Source organism: Sarcophilus harrisii, chromosome 3, assembly GCF_902635505.1.
Source record: "Sarcophilus harrisii chromosome 3, mSarHar1.11, whole genome shotgun sequence".
NCBI classification, from domain to species: domain Eukaryota; kingdom Metazoa; phylum Chordata; class Mammalia; order Dasyuromorphia; family Dasyuridae; genus Sarcophilus; species Sarcophilus harrisii.
Genome location: NC_045428.1, coordinates 76,594,010 through 76,613,942, shown reverse-complemented (window position 1 = coordinate 76,613,942; position 19,933 = coordinate 76,594,010). Strand labels below are relative to the sequence as shown.

At 34.2% G+C, this 19,933-nt stretch overlaps 1 protein-coding gene across 3 annotated transcripts in view; it reads left to right on the top strand.

Annotated features, from left to right (window-relative positions):
* Positions 1-19,548, top strand: part of ADAM23 (ADAM metallopeptidase domain 23) — a 214,023-nt gene extending 194,475 nt beyond the window's left edge. The window contains exons 25-26 of one of the 3 annotated variants that reach the window (XM_031958212.1): positions 5,332-5,422; positions 18,754-19,548. In XM_031958212.1, the coding sequence (XP_031814072.1) occupies positions 5,332-5,422; positions 18,754-18,802 (140 nt within the window). In that variant the 3' untranslated portion in view covers positions 18,803-19,548. Of the gene's footprint in view, positions 1-5,331; positions 5,423-9,950; positions 10,042-18,753 lie in introns of all 3 variants that reach the window. The other 2 variants (XM_031958211.1, XM_031958213.1) reach the window with 2 other exon arrangements.
* Positions 19,549-19,933: the final 385 nt, after the last annotated feature.

Here is a 19,933-nt window from a genome sequence, read left to right as displayed (position 1 = left end):
TTCTTCTTCTTCTTCTTCTTCTTCTTCTTCTTTCTTCTTCTTCTTCTTCTTCATCTCCTTCACATGTGGTATATTGTCAAAATTGAAAATAAGGAGACATGGAAAGAGGGAGGAGAGTATCCCACTAATAAACAGTATGATCTTTGGAAAAATCACAAGGGATTCCTCCAATTTTCTCATTTGGAAATTGATTGTTCTGTTTTACCTTTATGCCTCTGATAGCCTCTAATAAGAGGAGGGCCTTGTAGCAAGGGGGCATCCTTTGAAGATGCCTAAGGTTCTTCCCATTGTAAGAGTTTTGTTTTTAAAAAATTCAGAAGATATTCAAAGAAATCAACAATTGTAGAATCAGTGACTTACTGTAGCATAGACAAATTCTGGAAAACATATTTATCATATGCCTTTTTAAAAAAGTAAATATCATAGCTTATAATTTTCCCCATATAATAAATGAATGCAGATTAGTTTTTTTTAAACTTCTCTAATAAAAGGTTTATTAAAGGAGGAAGCTGAAATACAAGATTAATCATAAATCATAAAATCACAGAAGCTTGAATTTGGAAGAATCATTCAGTTAAAATTTTTTAACATTAATTTTTATTAAAGCTTTTTAATTTTTAAAAGCAATGAATGGATAATTTTTCAACATAATAGTTTTTTTTAAAACTCTTCACCTTACTATCCACCAGGACCATTGTGATATCTTCCTTTCACAATTTCCTACCTGTTCCCTCTCTCTTCTCCCATGCATATCAGTCTTGCTCATGAACAGAATCTGGTTATGACCTTTCAAATGCTTAGACATATTCAGTGGCTCCTTATTGCTAAATGAGTAAAGTATAGGCTTCTTTGACTGGCTAGAGGGTCTACACTGTCTTTTCAATCTTATTTCATGTTACTTCTTGCCACACATGACATGTTCTAGTCAAATTGATTCTTCCCTCTTCCCTAAAACATTTTGGACCTTCCTGCCTCTGTATGTACCTTTGCTTTCACTTTTCATCTGTTTTTTAGAAGTGGAACTCCTTTTTGTTCTTTAAAACAAAACCAAAATGTCACATCTTCAGAGAAACTTTTCTTGATCTCTTTCTCCTTCTTCCCCAAGTCCCCAATAACTCTATCCCCCGCCAATCCTCATCCCATAACATTTGGTTTTGTTCCTCCCTAAAGTACTTAATCTGAATCATTGAAAATCACAATTATCAATGAAGAAATCTGAATCCATCAGCAAACTAAGCTTCCAGAGTGGAGGAAGTTTATGTCTGTAGGAAGAAATTTGTTTTATCGCCACTTTGTCTCTTCCTCAGTATCTAGCACAGTCTTCTGCAGAAGGCAGACATTTAATAAATGGGAATTGAATTGAGTTCCCAAAGCCAATTTAGAATAATTACCAAGTGCATTTGAGGAATTGAAAGGAAACAGAAGAACTAAATTTTGATAATGAAAGATAAAAAATGTGGGTTTCCACATTCAGAGTTGGAATAAGGAGAAAAGTTCAGTACACATTCAGTGATATGTCCAAAGTCACATAGTAAATAAATTAGGATAAGTTTCAAAATCCAGGCCTCTTGGTCCCCAGAATGAGCCTCATGAAACTACTTTGTGTATATCTTTGAAGATTAGCCTGGTCTCTGATGAAAGATCCATTCACCTGCATTCATCTAGTTCATGTCAGGAGGAAGAGAGGCTGAGTCATTCATTTTCACAGAGTAAAGATATTCTGAAGCCATTTAGCTAACCCTTGAAGTATCTCAAACACTATGACAAAGAATCAGATCAGATAGGTTCCTATGTCCTTCTCAGTCTTCTACCCCGATGGGGTTCATAAGAGGGAAGCGGAGTGCTGGGGGAGAATCTTTTTGGAATATATGATTTCCTTGCGCGCTTTTATCCTGTCTCATTGTCAAGGACCCTTATCTTAGGTAAGGATATAGAGATCATTCTCCGGCGCTAAGAGAGATTATTGACTATTTCTTTTTATTCCCAAGAACTATTGGGTTTTGAGAAAAATGAAATAAGAATAAGGTATCCATAGAAATATTTTGGCCTTCTGATTCCTTTCCAATAATTTCATCCTTCAGTCCTTTATTAAATGCTTAATGTGGATGGAACACTGTGTTAGTTGGGAAGACATAAATATAAGCCATTTTCTTTGCCTTCAAAGAGTTTACAGTCTGGCAGAGGAGTGCAAATGTCTGCAAGATAAAATTAAAAACAAGCCCTTAAGAGAGGTACTAGACACCTTCTAAGGCCCTCCTGCAATCTGCCTGCTGTCCTACTTACTCCTTTTGTCTCTGTAGTCTTGCAGGTGTTCCTGTACAAATTAAAATTTGTATACCCATTATTTATAAAACACGATGCTGCCTTACCTGCATATTTCAAAATAAGCAATTTGCCTTGGGCTTGAGTTTTGCATACTTTCCTCCCAGTTCTTACAATTGGATTTGTTTTCATTCATAAAATTTGTAGAAGACACAAGACTGGTTCATTTTTTTCTTCATAAAATGCTTTAACTTAATTGGTGATCTTTTCAATTATGGCCATGTTTTCTTTTTAACATGTTTTGTGTTTTAATAAAACTAAGTAGATCTTGATTTTAAAAGGAAGGAAAAGTAGTTAGATGCCTATTCTGAATTCCTACTTTATTCTTTCTGAGGTTTGTGGCTACAATTTTAAAAGTTAGATATGATTCCATTTTAATTAGTTTTGAATTACATTACATTATCATATTTGAAAACATAAGCTTAGCTCTTTCATCTGTTGACTTTTTACTTTCCCTTAGTATTTCCATTAAGATCAAAATTTTCTATTCAATAATATTTTGATGCTTCATAGCTGAACCAAAATGATAGTAGATCATTTATCTTTTGACTTGAGGTCCAGGCTGGCTAAAGATGGAGAGACTTATTACAAAAGCCATCATGTGATAATTTTTCAACTCAAGAAACTCATGAAAATTATCTCCAAAGGCATGGAAGGATTTGCAATCTGCACTTGTCACATCAGTTATATTACACACAATTGAAGTTTTGAACATATAAACCAAATTTAGACTGATAAAAGAACTAGCCAATTGCTCATCAGAGTTAAGAAAACATATTTCTAATTCTTCCCATCCTCTTCTACAATTCTCTTATCTCATTCTTGAAAGCTTAATGGTCCATTCAAGAAACTTTGAAAAGTAAATATGAAAAATAAAAAAGTTTTAATGAGCATGGAATTGAGAGTTTTAACAGTTTGTTATCCTGATTTTCAGAGTGCCTTTCATTCTTTGTCTCACTTCACCTAATCTCATTTATAAAGAGTAATCTCCATAAAGTCACTCTGTATCTTCATAAATCAGATTCTATTGAAAACTGAGCCATTAGCCCACAGAATCATGAAATATTAGGGCGGCAAAAAACTTTAGACGTCACCTAATTTAACTACATTTTATTTTGGGTTTTTAAAGAAATATTTTATTGATGCTTTAAAAAAAAAACACTTTTACTTCTCAGCTCCCCACCAAGCCATCCTTATAAAAAAAAGAAGCATACATTTAAAAATTAGTCATCCTTTATAAAGTACCCCTTCTTCTACACCTATAATTCATCACTTCCCTACTAAATTGAGAGCAGCATGCTTTACTTTCAACCTTCTGAAGTTACAATTGTTAAAAATCGGTAACAGTTTTTAAGTCTTGCAATATTGTTTTCCTTTGCACTTTTGTAGTCATTGTATAAATTGTTTTCTTGGTTGTGTTTACTCAGAATCAGTTTATAGAAGTTTTCCCAGTTCATCCCAAATTTTTCATTTTCATTGTTTCTTAAGGCGTTAATAACAGTCCATTTCATTCTTCTACCATAATTGATGCAACCATTATTCATTTGATGGGCATCTACTTTGCGTTCCCAAACTTTTCATTTTATAGTTAAGGAAACTGAGGCTCTAGAGGAGAAATGACCAGAAAATAATGTAGCAAGGGTTTGAATTCAATTCCTCCTGCTCCAAATTCATGAATCTTTCTCCTATATCACATAGTCTCACCAAAAGTTTCAATTTTTAAAGGTTTTTCTCCTGAAGCATAAACTATATCCAATGGAAACTGGACTCTGGAAATTTCATAACATAGCATACTAAGTTGTGAAATAGTGACCTGAAAAAATTAATCTGACTTCTCAGAATATAGTTGAGGATGTTTTGAATATAGCTTAATAATTGAGACACAAGAGACATACATACATAAACCTGTACCATACTCCTCACTCATATCATATACATTCAAAATACCATGGAATATAATAAAAATTTAGACATGATAGTGATCTTGAAAACAAGGGTGTTAACTATGCTGTATCACAACACCATATTTTGTGTTTGTTTAATTTTAAAAGTCAATGCAAAACTAAAAAAAATTTCCTTCATCTTTATATATATTTAAGTGATTATGAAATTTGAGGGGAAAATGACTTTAAGAAGATTTTTTTCCCATTGAAAATTGACCATTGTTTTTGTAATTGGTTATTTAATATGTAAATTTGCTATGTTTTGGTATTTTTTCAACATTCCAAAGCTATTACTCAAATGTTAAAATTTGTTAGGAGGGAAAAATGTTGATTTAGGAAATAGATATGTTTAATAGGGAGAGGACCTTATTGATCCAGGACATTCCTGGATGGGGAAGCATCTCACCATGGCAGGCTGACACCTTCTTTGCAATTTGGAGTCTTAGAGAGTTGCTTAGATCAGAGGTGCAAAATTCCTAGCCACTCAGTAGTTTGCCAGAACCAGATTAAAATGTAATTGGGAAATATTTTAACAAAATAAATTAAAACCCAACATAGACAATGTAAAATTTAGAATGAACTAGGGAAAACTTCTATAAATTGATATTGAGTAAACAGAACTAAGAAAACAACTTATACAATGGATTCATGGTTTTATCAACATAGATTTTTTTTTTTTTTTAGCAATGATGTGGTATACAGCTCATCTTTACATATTCTTGTCCATGTGCTCCTATAAATCCTCACAGGTGGGATATCCACAAAGAAAAGATAATATTGGGGAAAAATAGGAAAAATTGGAGATTTGATGTAAATAAAATTATCACCTTCCAAAATTCATTCATTTATTTGTTTGTTTATTTTTTGGCGAAACAGTTGGAGTTAAGAAATTTCTTTTTTTTTTTTTGTTTATAATCTAATTATTGATAAAGGAAAAACTGAATCACTTCCTTATAACTGAAATTTAAAGCAAAACAATATTTCCTAATAAGTTTTTTTTCCTTTAGCGAAGTTAGCTTGTCATCATTTCTTTCTTAAAGAGAATCTCCCTTTTCCCTCCGCACAGGGAGCATGGCCACAAGCAGGCTAATAGGTGCAGTGGCAGGGACCATTCTGGCCCTGGGGGTGATTTTTGGAGGCACAGGGTGGGGAATGGAGTAAGCATCTTTCTGAGTTTCAGAGTTTTTATGTTTGGTGCCTAGTGTGTGAGGTAACTGTTGGTCCCTGATCCTTCTGTGTCTTGTGTCCTGGCTTTATGTCATGTGGTGGTTGTATTTGTGGCGTGATTTGAATGTTTTTGTGTCATGGAGTTTGCTTGTGCAGTGTTGACCCTCTCCTGTCTGGGATAATGTGGGGCATAAATGAGTAAGTTTGTGAAGATTTGACAGTATCACAATCTATATTTTCTAAATGTCTCACCTGTTATTCAAATTGTAAGAAAAATAAAAAGTACATATTTAGAAAGACTGATAGCTTTTTGCTGTCAAAAAATCCATGTAAACCATGTTCATATTAGATTCAGTTTTTTTTAAAATCCTGGGAGATCACCTTTATAATCGATCTTCACTTTTGATGGGATACAGAAAAGAGTACTTAGCCAAAGAATGACTATTAATATTTTCTTTTATTTAATGACTTAGGGTGATGCATAGCATATTTCAGCTTGACCCAAGTTAGATGTCTGGGAAATCTATGATAACTTTCTTCATCTTCTTGTAAAATAATTGGATCAAAGAGATATGAATTTCTAGCACTGGTTCTATGTTCGCAGGTTTCTAGGCTTATTCTAGTTAAGTCTACAAAACACAGAGTCAAATAGTAGTTACCTTATTAATTACTTCTCTTGAGGGCAACTGATTGCTTCATCTCACTCCTGATTCTTTCTTGCGTTGATTATGTGCATCAATGGTGTCAAATCTCAAATAGAACCATATATATGAATCCTTGCAGGATGCACATTGACTTAGAAAGCCACATATTAACATTATCTGTATTTTATTATAGTTTTACTTATTTTGTTGAATATTTTCAAATTATATTTTAATCTGATTCATCTGCATTTGGGAATGTTGTGGACCTTATGTAGCCTGAAGCACAAATGTTTGACACCTATAGTGTATATCACTTAGCCTCACACAATAGGCGTCAACTCTCCATGTGATGCTAGATGGGCATGGAGCTGTTCTAGGGAGAATGACCAACATTGTAGGCTGAAGAATATCAATATTTTAGTCTCTCTCTCTCTCTCTCTCTCTCTCTCTCTCTCTCTCTCTCTCTCTCTCTCAGTATTGGTATCAAATAGAGTGCAAAACTACCTCTCAATGAGGCTGAATGTCTATTCCACAAGCTGATGACTTCACACTTAGTACTCCTCCTCATTGTGCCTCAGAAACAACTTAACTCTATCTTTAGCAGAAACTAGTAATGCTTGATTAAATCAGTGATCATCTTATAAACAACTATTGTCTCTCCATCTTCTTCCAGGCTTATCGGAGCACAAGGATATAATATTTGTTTTCTGTGATCATGAAAGGATCATGAAATAATGATTATTTCAGTCATTAAAGCAATTGAAATAATGAATCTAAGAGGTCACTGTATTAGTAGATAGCAACTTTGTTTCAGGGAAGTAATAAATTAGAAATTATATATACCTATACTTCCCTAGAAATCACCTAAATAGCTCAGCTGTTTGTAGACCTGGAGAACGTTAGCCAGGCTGGGGTTACATGTGGGACTTGATAAAACTATCTGGAAAGTAATTATAGATACTGATATATATTTCATCATCCTTATCTGGTTAAAATGCATCCAAAGTATAGATATTAGTAAAATATTTAGTGAAAGTTTAAAAAAATTATTGAAATAATCTATATTTATTTTAAATTCATTCACCTTAAAAGCATATTTAGACTTTTGTGATACTTATAAGCTTAACTAATACTTGGAAATTATCAGTATTTTTCTGCATAGAAATTTTTTATGTACCAAGGAGCCATCCTTTCAAATATTTCTATAAATAATTTTTTCTGATGCTTAGATATCAGTATTAAGAGGTGACATTCATTTGTATATTGGTGTTCAATTCCTAATCTTCTCTATGAGAATTTCCTACTGAAATTGGAAGATTCAGCAGCAATAGACCCAAATTCATCTGGTGTATTTTTTTTTTCACCAATTTAAAATGTAGAAATTATTACTGAAAAGTTAAATTTCAATAGTCTGACATGTAAGTCTTATAACTAAGCAAGAAAACAATGCCTTAATTTATGAGGGGGAAAAATTTCCCAGCCTATATTACCCATCATTTTTAAGTTTTCTTGGTTTGTAGTTAATTCATATTTTTCCAGGTAAGTTTAGAAAGTGTTTTTTAAAAATAGAAAATTTGTGCTGTTTTGATACCTTGTTTGAGTCTGAAGGTTCCTATTGTTTTTTGTTAAAATCACATTACTTCCATAACTACTAAGAACATCATTATTATGTAGACTGATTTTTAGTTTAAAAAAATAAAGGAAAAAAAACTGTTTAGAACAAACTTGTCTTAATTAATAATCCAATGTATATTTAGTGACTAAGTACCCAGGAATAAAATTTTCTTTGGGTTCAGCTCATTAGGTCTAAATAACAAAATCAAGGGTTATCTATAGTAGGAAATATATATATATATATATAGGCATTCAACTTCTTAAATCAGGATTTTTTTTTCCTAGAAAAGCAAAAATCAGCTAAGAATAAATAGGACCTGCTTTATGTACAGTGTGATATATTTGTTTTTCCTTTTTAAAAAAATATTACATTAACTTGTTTTTGAGAGAGGCACTATGAGATAATAGGATGCTATTTTGGAGGTCAGGAAGTCTTCTGATTCTAAAAAATACTATCTGTGTGACAATGAATAAGTCCTCAGATGGCTCTAGGATACTACATTATAACTAAGCTGCTGATTAGTGGAAGTTTTCACATTGAGAAGTTCCTATGGTGATGAAATGACAAGTCTAAATCCATGTTTCCTTTTCCCGCTTAAGAACTCCAAAAATACAACAACTCTGTTGTCAAAGTGAGGGAAATTTCATAGTGAAATAAAGAATTGTTATGCAGTGCTTTTCCCCCCAAGGGAAAAAATATACATGTTACATATATGTGATACATACATACAGTATGTATATATATATATATATATATACACACATATACACACACACACACACACACACATACACACACTACTGTGGCACTACGTGTGGAGGTATAGTTAAGAATACTAAATCTAACAGACAATTTATTATTTCCATTGATGCATATCTTCACCCTCAGTGTCTTGTCCACTAATACATAATTCTTCAACACATTAAAACACATAGATTAGCTAGTTTAATCCTGACATTCATGCCTCCAAATATAGGACCTATTTAAAATCAGGCCCATTTTTTGTACCCAGTTGAACTTTGATATGAGCGGGAAGGATGTTTTATACCCGTGTATCTGTTTGCCAACTTAAAAGGATTTTAGGAGTCTAGGAAAACACTTGATCTTGTCAAGGGCTACCTGGATCATGCTGCTTAAATTTAAAAAATGTATAATAGTGGGGAAGCATTGCCCTGAAACTTTAGCAGAATTTCTGCATATTAGTGAATATGATGGGTAATCTTGACCTGGATTCAACCTTTCCTTGAACCAGAAAAAAGTAGTTTTACGTGAAAAAAATGTCAAGCTAGAAGAGTTTTGTAAGCAAAAGAGAGTTTCCATATAATATGCAATCTAATTTATCTTATCAAATCATTGTGACTGACAGATCTACTTTATAGAGTTCATCTCATGTATATTCCAACGCATCTCCTTCTTAAGCCCCTCAGTGCCCTGACTCAATCTTGTTAATAACAGGGCATTTGGAAAGCATCCTCAATCAATTGAGTGTGAAGAGCTTTCTTCCTGTTTGGAAGAATGATTTTTCTGCACCCTCACTGTCTTCCCTTTCCCACCCCACTTTAATCTTTCTCTCCTTAAAGATAATCTCAAGAGATACTTTGATGTGGAAAACATTTCTCTGGAGAGATGAATTGTGTGTTTCAATTGCAGATCTTTATTTTAAATTGATCACACATAACCTTTCCCTGAGACCTCCCCATTCTGGTTGCCTACAATTGATACAGTAAAATTTAAGTAATTCTAGGTACCGAGTCAGGTCAATAAGCATTTATTAAGCACCTACTATATGTTGGCACTGTCAGCAAGTCTTTTTCTTTCTTTATCTTCACTACTTGTGTATATGTATGAGAAATGATCCTAATGTCATATGTCTTAATGATATTATCAATGTTGGTATTTGGGGTTTTGTGGGAAAGGAAGGAGAATTGGGGAGCCAAAAGCAAGGCCAGCATGTAATAAGGGTCATTGATGGAAACACGACATTTATTGTGGTCAACACTTATCTTTCCCTTATTTAAAATTATCTAAAGAGAAATCTTATGAAATTTAATTATTATACAGTGAAATGGGTAAAATTTTAGTTAAGAAAAGAATCTGAATTCAAGTAATAGGCACTATAGTCCCTTGACCTTACAGATAATAGAAAAAAAAAAGTATTAAAATGTTGAGATCTTTGAAATCACGTAACTGCCTTTCCCTTCCTGATGTAAACTAAGTGGTTGGTTCTTACATATTTCTTCCCATAATCCTTTGTCACAGGTCCTAGTGCCACCAATCTTATAATAGGTTCCATCGCTGGTGCCATCCTGGTAGCAGCTATTGTCCTTGGGGGGACAGGATGGGGCTTTAAGTAAGCAATGCAGCATGTCTTCTCTTCAGTGGCTATGGCAATTCTCTTCTCTGCTTACATAACCAAGTTTTGAGTTCCTGCTACAAGATCTCTAGGTTTTAAAAGTAAAAATATTAAAAATAAATGTTGTTATTCTCAAGATGATTGGGAATAGGGGTAGTGACAGGGAAGAATGCCTTCAAAACATCAAATATCATCTGGGTACAAATTGAACTGATCATAGAAGGAAATGACACTCACTAATTGAGGGGAAACAGTATAGAAGGTCTTCCAGAAAGATCTCCACTCTGCACTGAGAAACATGCAAGTATTTTAAGATCATTTGTACTCTGGTACTTTATAACTTTTCAAACAAGCCATGCAATTGAAAAGAGGCCAGTGTTAAATTATGTGCTTCTATTTTAGGGAACATGGACTTAATAAACCAAACCAGAAAGATATACATCATAGTGCATATTTTATAATATACATAAGCATCCATGTTTATCTCACATATAATTCTGGTTGTGAAGTCACTTCGTTTTAAAGAAGAACAAACATTCAGATGTATAAGATTTAAAGGTAGTTTATTTCTTTTAATCACTGGAATATTACTTTAAACTTCTCTATGGGAAATTAAGAATTTCCAAGTGCTGATACTAATTTGATTTTTGCATGCCTTTGAAAACAATTCTTTTTTTGTGGGGACATTGAACATTAATTAGCAAATTGCGTAGATTTGAATAGGTAAAACATATAATTAAGGACTTTGAAATCTCAATCATGAATTTGCCTCTCTTCATAACCATCATTTGAACCTGGAGTTATCCAGATTCTTCATAAATCTCCAATTCACTTACCAATAATCATTTTCCCACCATTATTATTATGCATTGTGGAGATCTGGCCTATGAATTATGTTTTTGTTTTTATTTTTGGATACAATCAGTAGGGATTGCTAAGATATTCATGTGCCAAATAGTTCTCCTGTAAAAAAGAAGTTTACTTGCACTAGATGTATTAACATTATAAAATGGGATAAGTTTATCCAACTAACTTATGATTTTTACAATCCACATCAACATTTAGTTGAAGTGAATTCATAATTTTTAGGGATAGAAGGGATATTAGAAGTTACCTAGTCCAACACCTTCATTTTACAAGTGAAGATCCAGAGATAGGAAATAAAGTGCCTAAGATTACATAGCTAGCAAACATTAAAATAGGAATTTTAACAAGGTCCTCTACTTCCACATTCCATAGAATAATTCTATAGAAATATCTTATTGGTTCACAGGATCTATAAGCATAGGTTTTTCAAAATGAAATTATTTGCATAGTTGCTTTATTTTTTTAAACTTTCTTTTGTGTACACAACCCAACTTTGACCTTTTTAATCTAATTAAAATGAACGTAGTTATTATAAGAGGAAAGGGGCACAAAATAAGAAACCATATGAAATATCTCGCTTTAGGATGAATCAGAAAAATATCAGAAAAAAAGATTCAGTGGTTTTCTGCACCCTGAAGTTTTGCTAAGCTAGGGAATATATACTGGGATTTTCTTGATAAAGTCCAAGTGCTTGACTATTATAACCTAAATTTACAAACTCATTTTTCAGATGGTTTCTTCCACACATATTTATACATCATATATTTACCCAGGCAAACAACCTTTCAACAAAATAGGTAGCTGGAAAATGCCATGGTACAAGGTAGAACATAATTCAGAACTGATTTGATATGTACAAGATACAAATTATGGAACTTACATTTGAGGTGTATTTATCATAAAATTGACATCAATCTCCTGCCAGCTTTAAATCTCTCATTTGACATCTAGATAGAAGAGTCAAATTCTATTTAATAAAGTACATTCCTAATTCAGATGAAGATCTCTGTGAGATAAAAGACCTTTTTTAGTAAGTTTTAGTAAACTTGACACTTTCTTATTCTTTGGACCAATAGCATTCCCTTGAAATCTTTTTCCATAAAGATTTCTAAAGTCAAACAAATAGATTAATACCTAGATTTTTTTCCTTTCAAGACATTATAAAAGATAGATCTGAGGTCCAATCATCTTAAAACTTGAAGCCCGTAGCCTTGTACACACATACACATTTAAATATACATTTCATAAGTTACCTTTACTATCCAGTTCACTTCAAATCATTCACCATTTATTAATGATACTTTGTCCAAGGCCTTCACCTTCACCAGAAATTATGGTTTCTTCCAAGGTTTTCCTAATGAACACCTGAATGAGTTTGCCATTTCAAAGTATACAAGATGAGAACATTATTCTGTAGCAGAACCTCAGAACACTGGCCTGGCCTAGCTCACAGCTTGAAGTGCATGTTTCTTTGGGGGATGATGGAAAAGCCTTCTTTTTCACCTGTGTGTTAAGTCAATGAGGCCCAGAACACATCATTTTCAGACTGAGGGCCAAATTCTCTTTGCTTTTCCAAAACTGGGATATGCATACAATCTTCAAGATGGTGAAAGAAGGGGATAGATGTTCTATAAAAAGAGAAATGGGGCACCTCTTGATTTGGAGATCACTCTGAAGGTATGCAGTCCAAAAAAAATCGGACTTGTCTATGTTAAGCAACTAACCAGTCGGACTTCTAGGCGAGTTTAGGATTAACTAGCAGCTCATCGAAAGAGTATGAGTATTTTTATATTCATGTAGAGAAAAAAACAGGACAGAAAGGCTCTTTTTCAAGTGACAAACAAAAAATGAAAAAGCTATTTATGTGCAATATCAAATTAAAAAGAAAAGGTTTTGATAATATATCTGGAACCCTTTGACTTTGACTTTTAGGGGATTTGGGAAAGTCACTGCTTTATGCTGTCCATTGTTGCTTCCATATGGATTCTTAATAGTGTAACTTGCTATGACGTTTGACTGGCAGAATTTGAGAACAACCAGATCCTACATGATTTTTAAATATGAAGATGATTTGAATTTTAAACATTAACACAATTATAGCCTATCTTCGTGTGTGTGTGTGTTTGTGTGTGTGTGTGTGTGTGTGCTTTTGATAACAGTGATGAAGTTAACTAAAGAACTTTTCAAGTGGTGAATTTTCTGATTGGATTAAAGACTTTTAGCCTTGCATTGGATCCAGTGCAAAATTGAGGGAGTCTTCTTTAAGAATAGAGAATAGAAGTTTTTTTTAAAAAAACAAACAAACTATTTTTGGGGGTAAACATGCTAACTGAACATGAAATAAAAGCTTTACTTGTGTCAGGGAAACAATGATGAATTGAAGAATTGAGTTTTTAGGGTACATACTCATGGAAAATATGTTGTATGGAGAGACAATAATTATTTTCTTTTAAAATTGTATGTCGTATTATATAATCTAAAAGGTGTAAAGTTTCAAATTATTGAAATGTTAAAGAAGCATTGGCCTTCCATCTAAATCCTTATGATTGTTTAAATCTAGAAGCATATTATCTGAGCCCTTAGGTCTGCCTTTGATCCCATTTCTTAAAATGTTTTCTTAAACTCTTTTACTCCCAAATAAGAAAGGTGTATGTGATGTGTGTGTGTGTATGTGTGTGTTTGTATGTGTATGTGTGTGTGTGAGAGAGAGAGAGACAAGGAGACAGAGACAGAGAAAGAAAGAATTCTAGAAATACTAAAATCATTATGATTAGAAAGTTGTACATTTCATTATGGTGTCCTCTTGCATGTTTTAAGGTAGAAGTCTTAGAAAGAGAAATTCAGCTTGATTTGGTGGTGAAAGAAGTTCTCCCCATTTCATCTGAGGCAGAGTTGTATGACAGATTTACCATAGTTACAGTAACTTTTACTTAAAGCTAAACTTTAGAGGATAACAGGCCTGATTTAGTCCAAAGTTTTTCAGCTTCCCAGAATATCAACATTCCTTAATCACCAAAGGCTCTTGGAATTTAGAAGAAAAAGATATTATTAGTTGTAGATAATACCTGCTGGTGACTGATCTATCCTCTCATATCACTACCTTCATCTTTGCTCACCTTACCTCTTCTCCTCCTCTCTTCTATATTCCCATTAAAAAAAAAAATAACAAGAGTTTAGAAAGAATCCCAGACTTTAGTGACCTAGTTTTTGGTCTATGGACCTTGAGACACTTACCTCAAATATAAGTGTTACCCCAAGAAGAAAAAGAAGCATTTGATAGAGCATGAGGAGGTTAGACAGTTAAATGAATTGAGGGTAAAATTAAAATGTTTAAGATGCCGTGGTTCAACATCATGATCTCCTCCTTATCATTAATTATATCATGACACTAAGGTAGAGTTACATTACCCAATAATTTGAAAAATACATATTTAAAAAATACATATTAAGTTGAGCCTTCCTACTCTTCTTGGAAATAGATATTGAGCAAACTGTGGTCCCTTCAGCCCTGAGGAGACAGGATAAATGGATTAAAGAGACTTAGCTATAGTCTCATTCATTTATTTTTTAAGGAATAAAATAAACAGATGGAAATGGATTGGTGGGTAGACTAGTAGTACTTGTAGAAAGGAATAGAAAAATTAGTTGGGAGTTGAGAAGGAAAGAATACAATAGTTAACTAGCTCATTGGCAAAACCAGAATCATAAGTGAATCATGGTATTTCATCATGTTCTTCTGGACACTGTAATGGTGGATCCATATCATTCAGGATGTCATTCTTAACTGTCTTATGCTCCATTCACATTTGGTGGCAAAAGGTTATTCCTATACTTTCAGAATCAATTGCCAAAGGTCTTTTTTGTTTCTATTCCTGAATTTACTTGAGTAATTGTACTTACATGAACATTTGTGATTTTAGCTTCCTGATAGTATATGATTCAGTGGTACAGGCCAGGTGAGGAAACTTGTCAGTATAATCTGGCTATGTGTGTGGGCTCTCTATGGCTCATGTTTTATTTCATGGAACTAAGAGGCAAATTGTTTATGGACTCAGCTAAAACATGAATTTTAGAATTTGTATCTATGGAATACTACTAAGGGAATTAATTAAGTGTTTTATATACCGTATTAGATAATAACAGAAAACAGATCAGCTGTTAAAAATATGTAAAAACGTATTGCTAATTGAATTTTCTCAGGAGATTAAATATATTTTTCCTTTTGAATCTTGGGTGATGGTACCCTTCATTATTTTGAGTGAATGAGGGAAATCATCACCAGTCCCTGCATCCTCTTTAATTTTCATTTCTACATCCCAGTGATAGCTAATGAGTTAGACTTCTTCCCACTGCTGCTTCTCTGGTGATATTTAGCAGTATTGGAAGGTTTTCTAATCACCATGGCACTAGTCCTATAGAATGACACTGGTCTGGAAGATTTAATGTTATCTCCACAGTTGAGGTTTAACAATACATTAGGAAACACTTGGAATGATGGCCTTGATCTACACTGGACACAGGAAGCCATTACATTCGAAATAAAGGTCAGAAGATGAGAGCTGGTTCTGGTTTTGATCCAGACCAATCTCTGAGGTAGTCAGGATTTCTTGGGGATAGAAACAATTCTAGGACCTCTTCTGGGGTTTCAACTCACTTTTAGAGAATCTTGGAATGGAAGGCATAGGACAAGGAGGATGGGATGAATGGTGTCTCTCATAAACAAAAACTTTTGAGAAGCTGGACTGTGAAAAAACCCCAGCCTCCAATCATGATATCCTTTTCTAGTATAAACTAACAACTTTAGAGAAGTTATTCTGCATTGGATATCCAGCAGTCTGCTTCTTTGTCTCTAATTCTCTGACTATAGGAGAAAAGGGATAAGTATTCATAAATCCCCAGGGAAATATGCAATTGACCATCTGATATCCTATGAGACTTAGTAGCCGGCAAATCTTCAAAAGTGATGTAGGACTAACTGAAAAGCTTATATTAAATAAATTTCTTCTGCAAGAACCTGAATAGTTTCCTAGAATTTTGAGTTTAGCATTAAAGTTTTTTTTTTTTTTTTTTTGCTTCCCCATTTATAGATGCTTTTGTCAAGAATCATATTTATCTCCCAAATAGGTCATTGACCAAGAAATGTAGACTAATATGTACCTGAGATTAGGACCCAATGCTTGTTGTTTTGTAGTTCTAGGAATGGCTGTTATTGGCAATGGGTGGGGGTGTAGGGATATGTTTTATTTTGTGTAAACAGAAATAATAGCTCACATTAATGTGGTACTTGAAGATTTACAAATAGTTTTGACCACTCAAGTCCTGTATGGAAGATAGTTTAAGTGTTATTTTCCCCCTTTTATAGATAAGGAAACTTAAGGTCAGAGAGGTACAATCAAACCCAGGTCTTCTTGTTCCAAACCTAATATTCATCTCCACCATGCCAGCTGCCTTTGTTCATAGGAGTTAGTGGAAAAAATGGGGAAAGATAATTTTATAACTCACATCCTAGGCTGGTATTTTAGGAAGCCTGGGCAATGAATGAGTTACAGGCATATCTGATATCGTTCATATCCACTACCCCTAAAGTTTATGTCCAATATTCCAGGGTTAGTAAGGAGCAGAGATCCTTGTTGGAAGTCAAAGGAACAGTCACAGCAGATGGATGATACTGAGAATTGTGAAAGAAACTAAGTGGAACCTCCAGTGTTTACAGTCTCACATTCAGCTTTACCAAATAATATCATGAGGAAAATATAGTTACAAAGTAACCTTGACCTAGAAGTCCCCATGTGTGATTTAGTGGAGAGACTGATGCAGTTAGAGTCAAGACCTAGAATTCAAATCTCAGATCTGCTACTTACTATCTGTGTGAGTTTAGACGAGTCATTTCATGTCTACTCCTCATCTACAAAACATGGAGGTTGAAACCAGATGGACTCCAAGAGCTTTCCAGTTCTAAATTCTTTTCAATTTGGAATTATGCATATATTTTCCCACAGAAACATTGTTGAATGTGGTACTGTTCTGTGCTGCCTTTGATACATTGCGAGATCAGGTATATTGTGAACGAAACAATCTTTTATAGGCTAGCCTAATGACCTCCTCCAGGCAATCCTGAAATTCCTCATGCATTTTCCCATGGGAACAAACATCTGATTTAGAAAATGAACTTTTTCTAATGCAATTCAGTTATAGGAGCACAGGATGCAGAATTGAAAAGGACTTTAGCTATCTAGTCCAACTCTATTATTTGATCAGGCCCAAAGGTACTAAGTGGTATTTGCCAAATATGATGAAGTCATACCTTTTTTTTAGTATAGCCAGGAATGAATTTTTACCTTCTCTCCCTTTAAAAGTGAAGAGGAATATCTCTATACTCTTGAAGGTAGCTATGATTCTTATAGGCATAAATTGGGGAAATTCATAGTATTTAGGATCTTGGACATATTTGTGATTCTTATGTTTAGTAGATTGGGAAATTTTTAGGATATTTGAGTTGAGTGCAGTCATTTACACATATAAGATTAGCAATATTTGTCAGTAAGATGATTTCTTTTTCTCTCATATTCTTTCTGAATGACAACTGATATTTTGTTTTTCTCTGTTTTGAGTTACTTTTTCGCTTTTGGATAGACAGTTTATATCATAGGTTTTGGTTATTCCATCACCTTTATTTTTACTTAAAATACTAACATGATAGAACTGCAATTTAGAATTGCACTTTTGCAGGTGGCATGTGGCTGCCACCACCTAATGCAGACAGACCATTGTATTGAAAGACAACTTAGAGTCTAGACTTTTGGCATTCTCTCTGTGTTCCTGGTTTAATTTAAGTACGGTTTCTTTTGGAATCCAACAGTTCAAGAAATGTTAATTAGTGTAGGACTAGATAAAAACAAAAAGTAATTTTTTTTGTCTGTAAGGAAAAATAAATCCTGTGTCTAGGAAGAAATAGTCTCTGGTTGCATGATAACTTGTTGGTGGGAGTGACATACATACCCAGTATTCTGATTGAATGCATGAACCCCTTGCTTGATGCCCCACATAAAGCCAGATTATGGGGAGGTTGCACCCATCCTTTTGTTGTTGCCTTGTAGTGTCTTGCTGTTTTATTGGCTTAGGGATCACTTTCTAGGAGATTGGACACTGTAATCAAGGCTTTTTACTTGCTAACTCTGAAACATGCTAAACTTCTGCATTTGCTTGACTAACCTGAGTCTGTGTCCATTCTCCTTTGAGTGCACAGTCTTACTATACATTCTATTTCCTTATTAAAGAATTAAAGCATTTGGTTCCATGGGATAGTAAGCACTCATAACACTGAGGCACAGAAGTGACTGAACTGGGCAAGAAACCACTTGTGTCATTCATATGGGCATTTGAGTAAAGTAACAATAAGGATATTTCTACAAGATCCTCTACATTCCATCTAGCACTTGTAGCCTCAAATGTCCCATTGTTGAAATAAGCAAAATGTTCATAGGGATGCCTAGTTCTGTGAGACTTTCTGTTATTGGGCTCCCATATTAACTATGTTGTTCTGCATGACAGAATACTTCATGGAAACTTCCTTTGATTTAGCCTGAGAAACTTGAGGGGGAGGATTTGGCTACCCAGAATTCATATTGGCTGGCATTCTTTAAATTTATGAATATTGACTATTTTCTATCTCAAGTCAAAGTGACTTTGGATTCTCTGCCTCAATGTGAGTTGATTACTTTACTCTGGACCTAACATCTGTTATTATCATTGTCATTATTACTACTGTTATTCCACTGTGGTCTGATTAATATTGTGTGTTTTTTTTCCCTGCTTCCGTCTTCTTTTGACACACTCTGGAAGAAATGTCAAAAAGAGAAGGTTTGATCCAAGTCAGCAAGGCCCCATCTGAAGCCACTGCACTGGATCAGCTCCCCCTTGTACTTTGGAATTCTGGGTATGAAATCCTTGCAGTCGAAATGCAGGAACTGCTAAGTCGATAAAGAAGAACCCTGGGTGATGACCAGAAAACTAAAGGTGGGGTGAAGGGACAAGGGATAAGAAAACTGTCCGTTTTGGAGATAAGTTCAAATACTGATCCCTTCCCTACACCTGTCATCAAAGGAGGGGGAAAAGACAATTCAGGCATTAGAAGGGGAAAAAAACCTTTCAGATATGTTTGTGGTTTTGTTTTGTTTTTGTTTTTGTTTTTCTAAATGGAAGGAAGAAGGGGCAAAACCAAATCAAGTGCAATAAAAGGACCATTTCACAAAAATCAAACAGCAGATGATTTTTTCCTCTCAGCCTGCTGACACTCAGAATCCTTGAAACGAGCGGCATGACTTTTTGTTTTCTTTTCATATTGATGACAACTCCAGCGGCATGAAGAACTAATTTTGAAAGGGTATAAACTGCATGGCGTATATACAACAAGTTCACAAGCCAATCCTCAGCAAAACCTGCAACTGAATTCATAAAGTGAAGAGAACATGTGAACTTAGAGAAGCTGATTTGGGGCTCATTTCATATAGGGACCTCCTCCATTAACTATATAAACAGTGCTCTTGTGTGCTCTTCTTCTTTCTTTCTCTTTCTTCTTCTTTCCCTCCATCCCCCCTCCCTCCCTCTCTCTGTCTCCTTCCCTCTCTCCCCTTCTCCTCTCTCTTTCTCTCTCTCTCTCTCTCTCTCTCTCTCTCTCTCTCTCTCTCTCTCTCTCTCTTCCCTCTTTTCTTATTTCTTCATCTTTCTCTATCTCTCTCTGTTTCTGCCTGTCTGTTTCTCTCAGTTCTGTAACTTCCTCCTTTTGTTGAATCACCATTGTTTTCTGACCTGGACCAAAGGCCCTTTGGATATGGGAGCTATTGTCTGGACAATGATGATGATGTATGTTTCTTTTAAAAATGTAAATAATGGAAATAAGTTTTTGACCTCATTTTCACTAGTCTCTATTGAAAGATTCCTTGTAAAGGCTCTCTGTAAATTGATTTCTTGTTTTTTTTTTGCTCCCCACCTTTTTTTTTGGTAGCATGTTGTATGGTGGGTG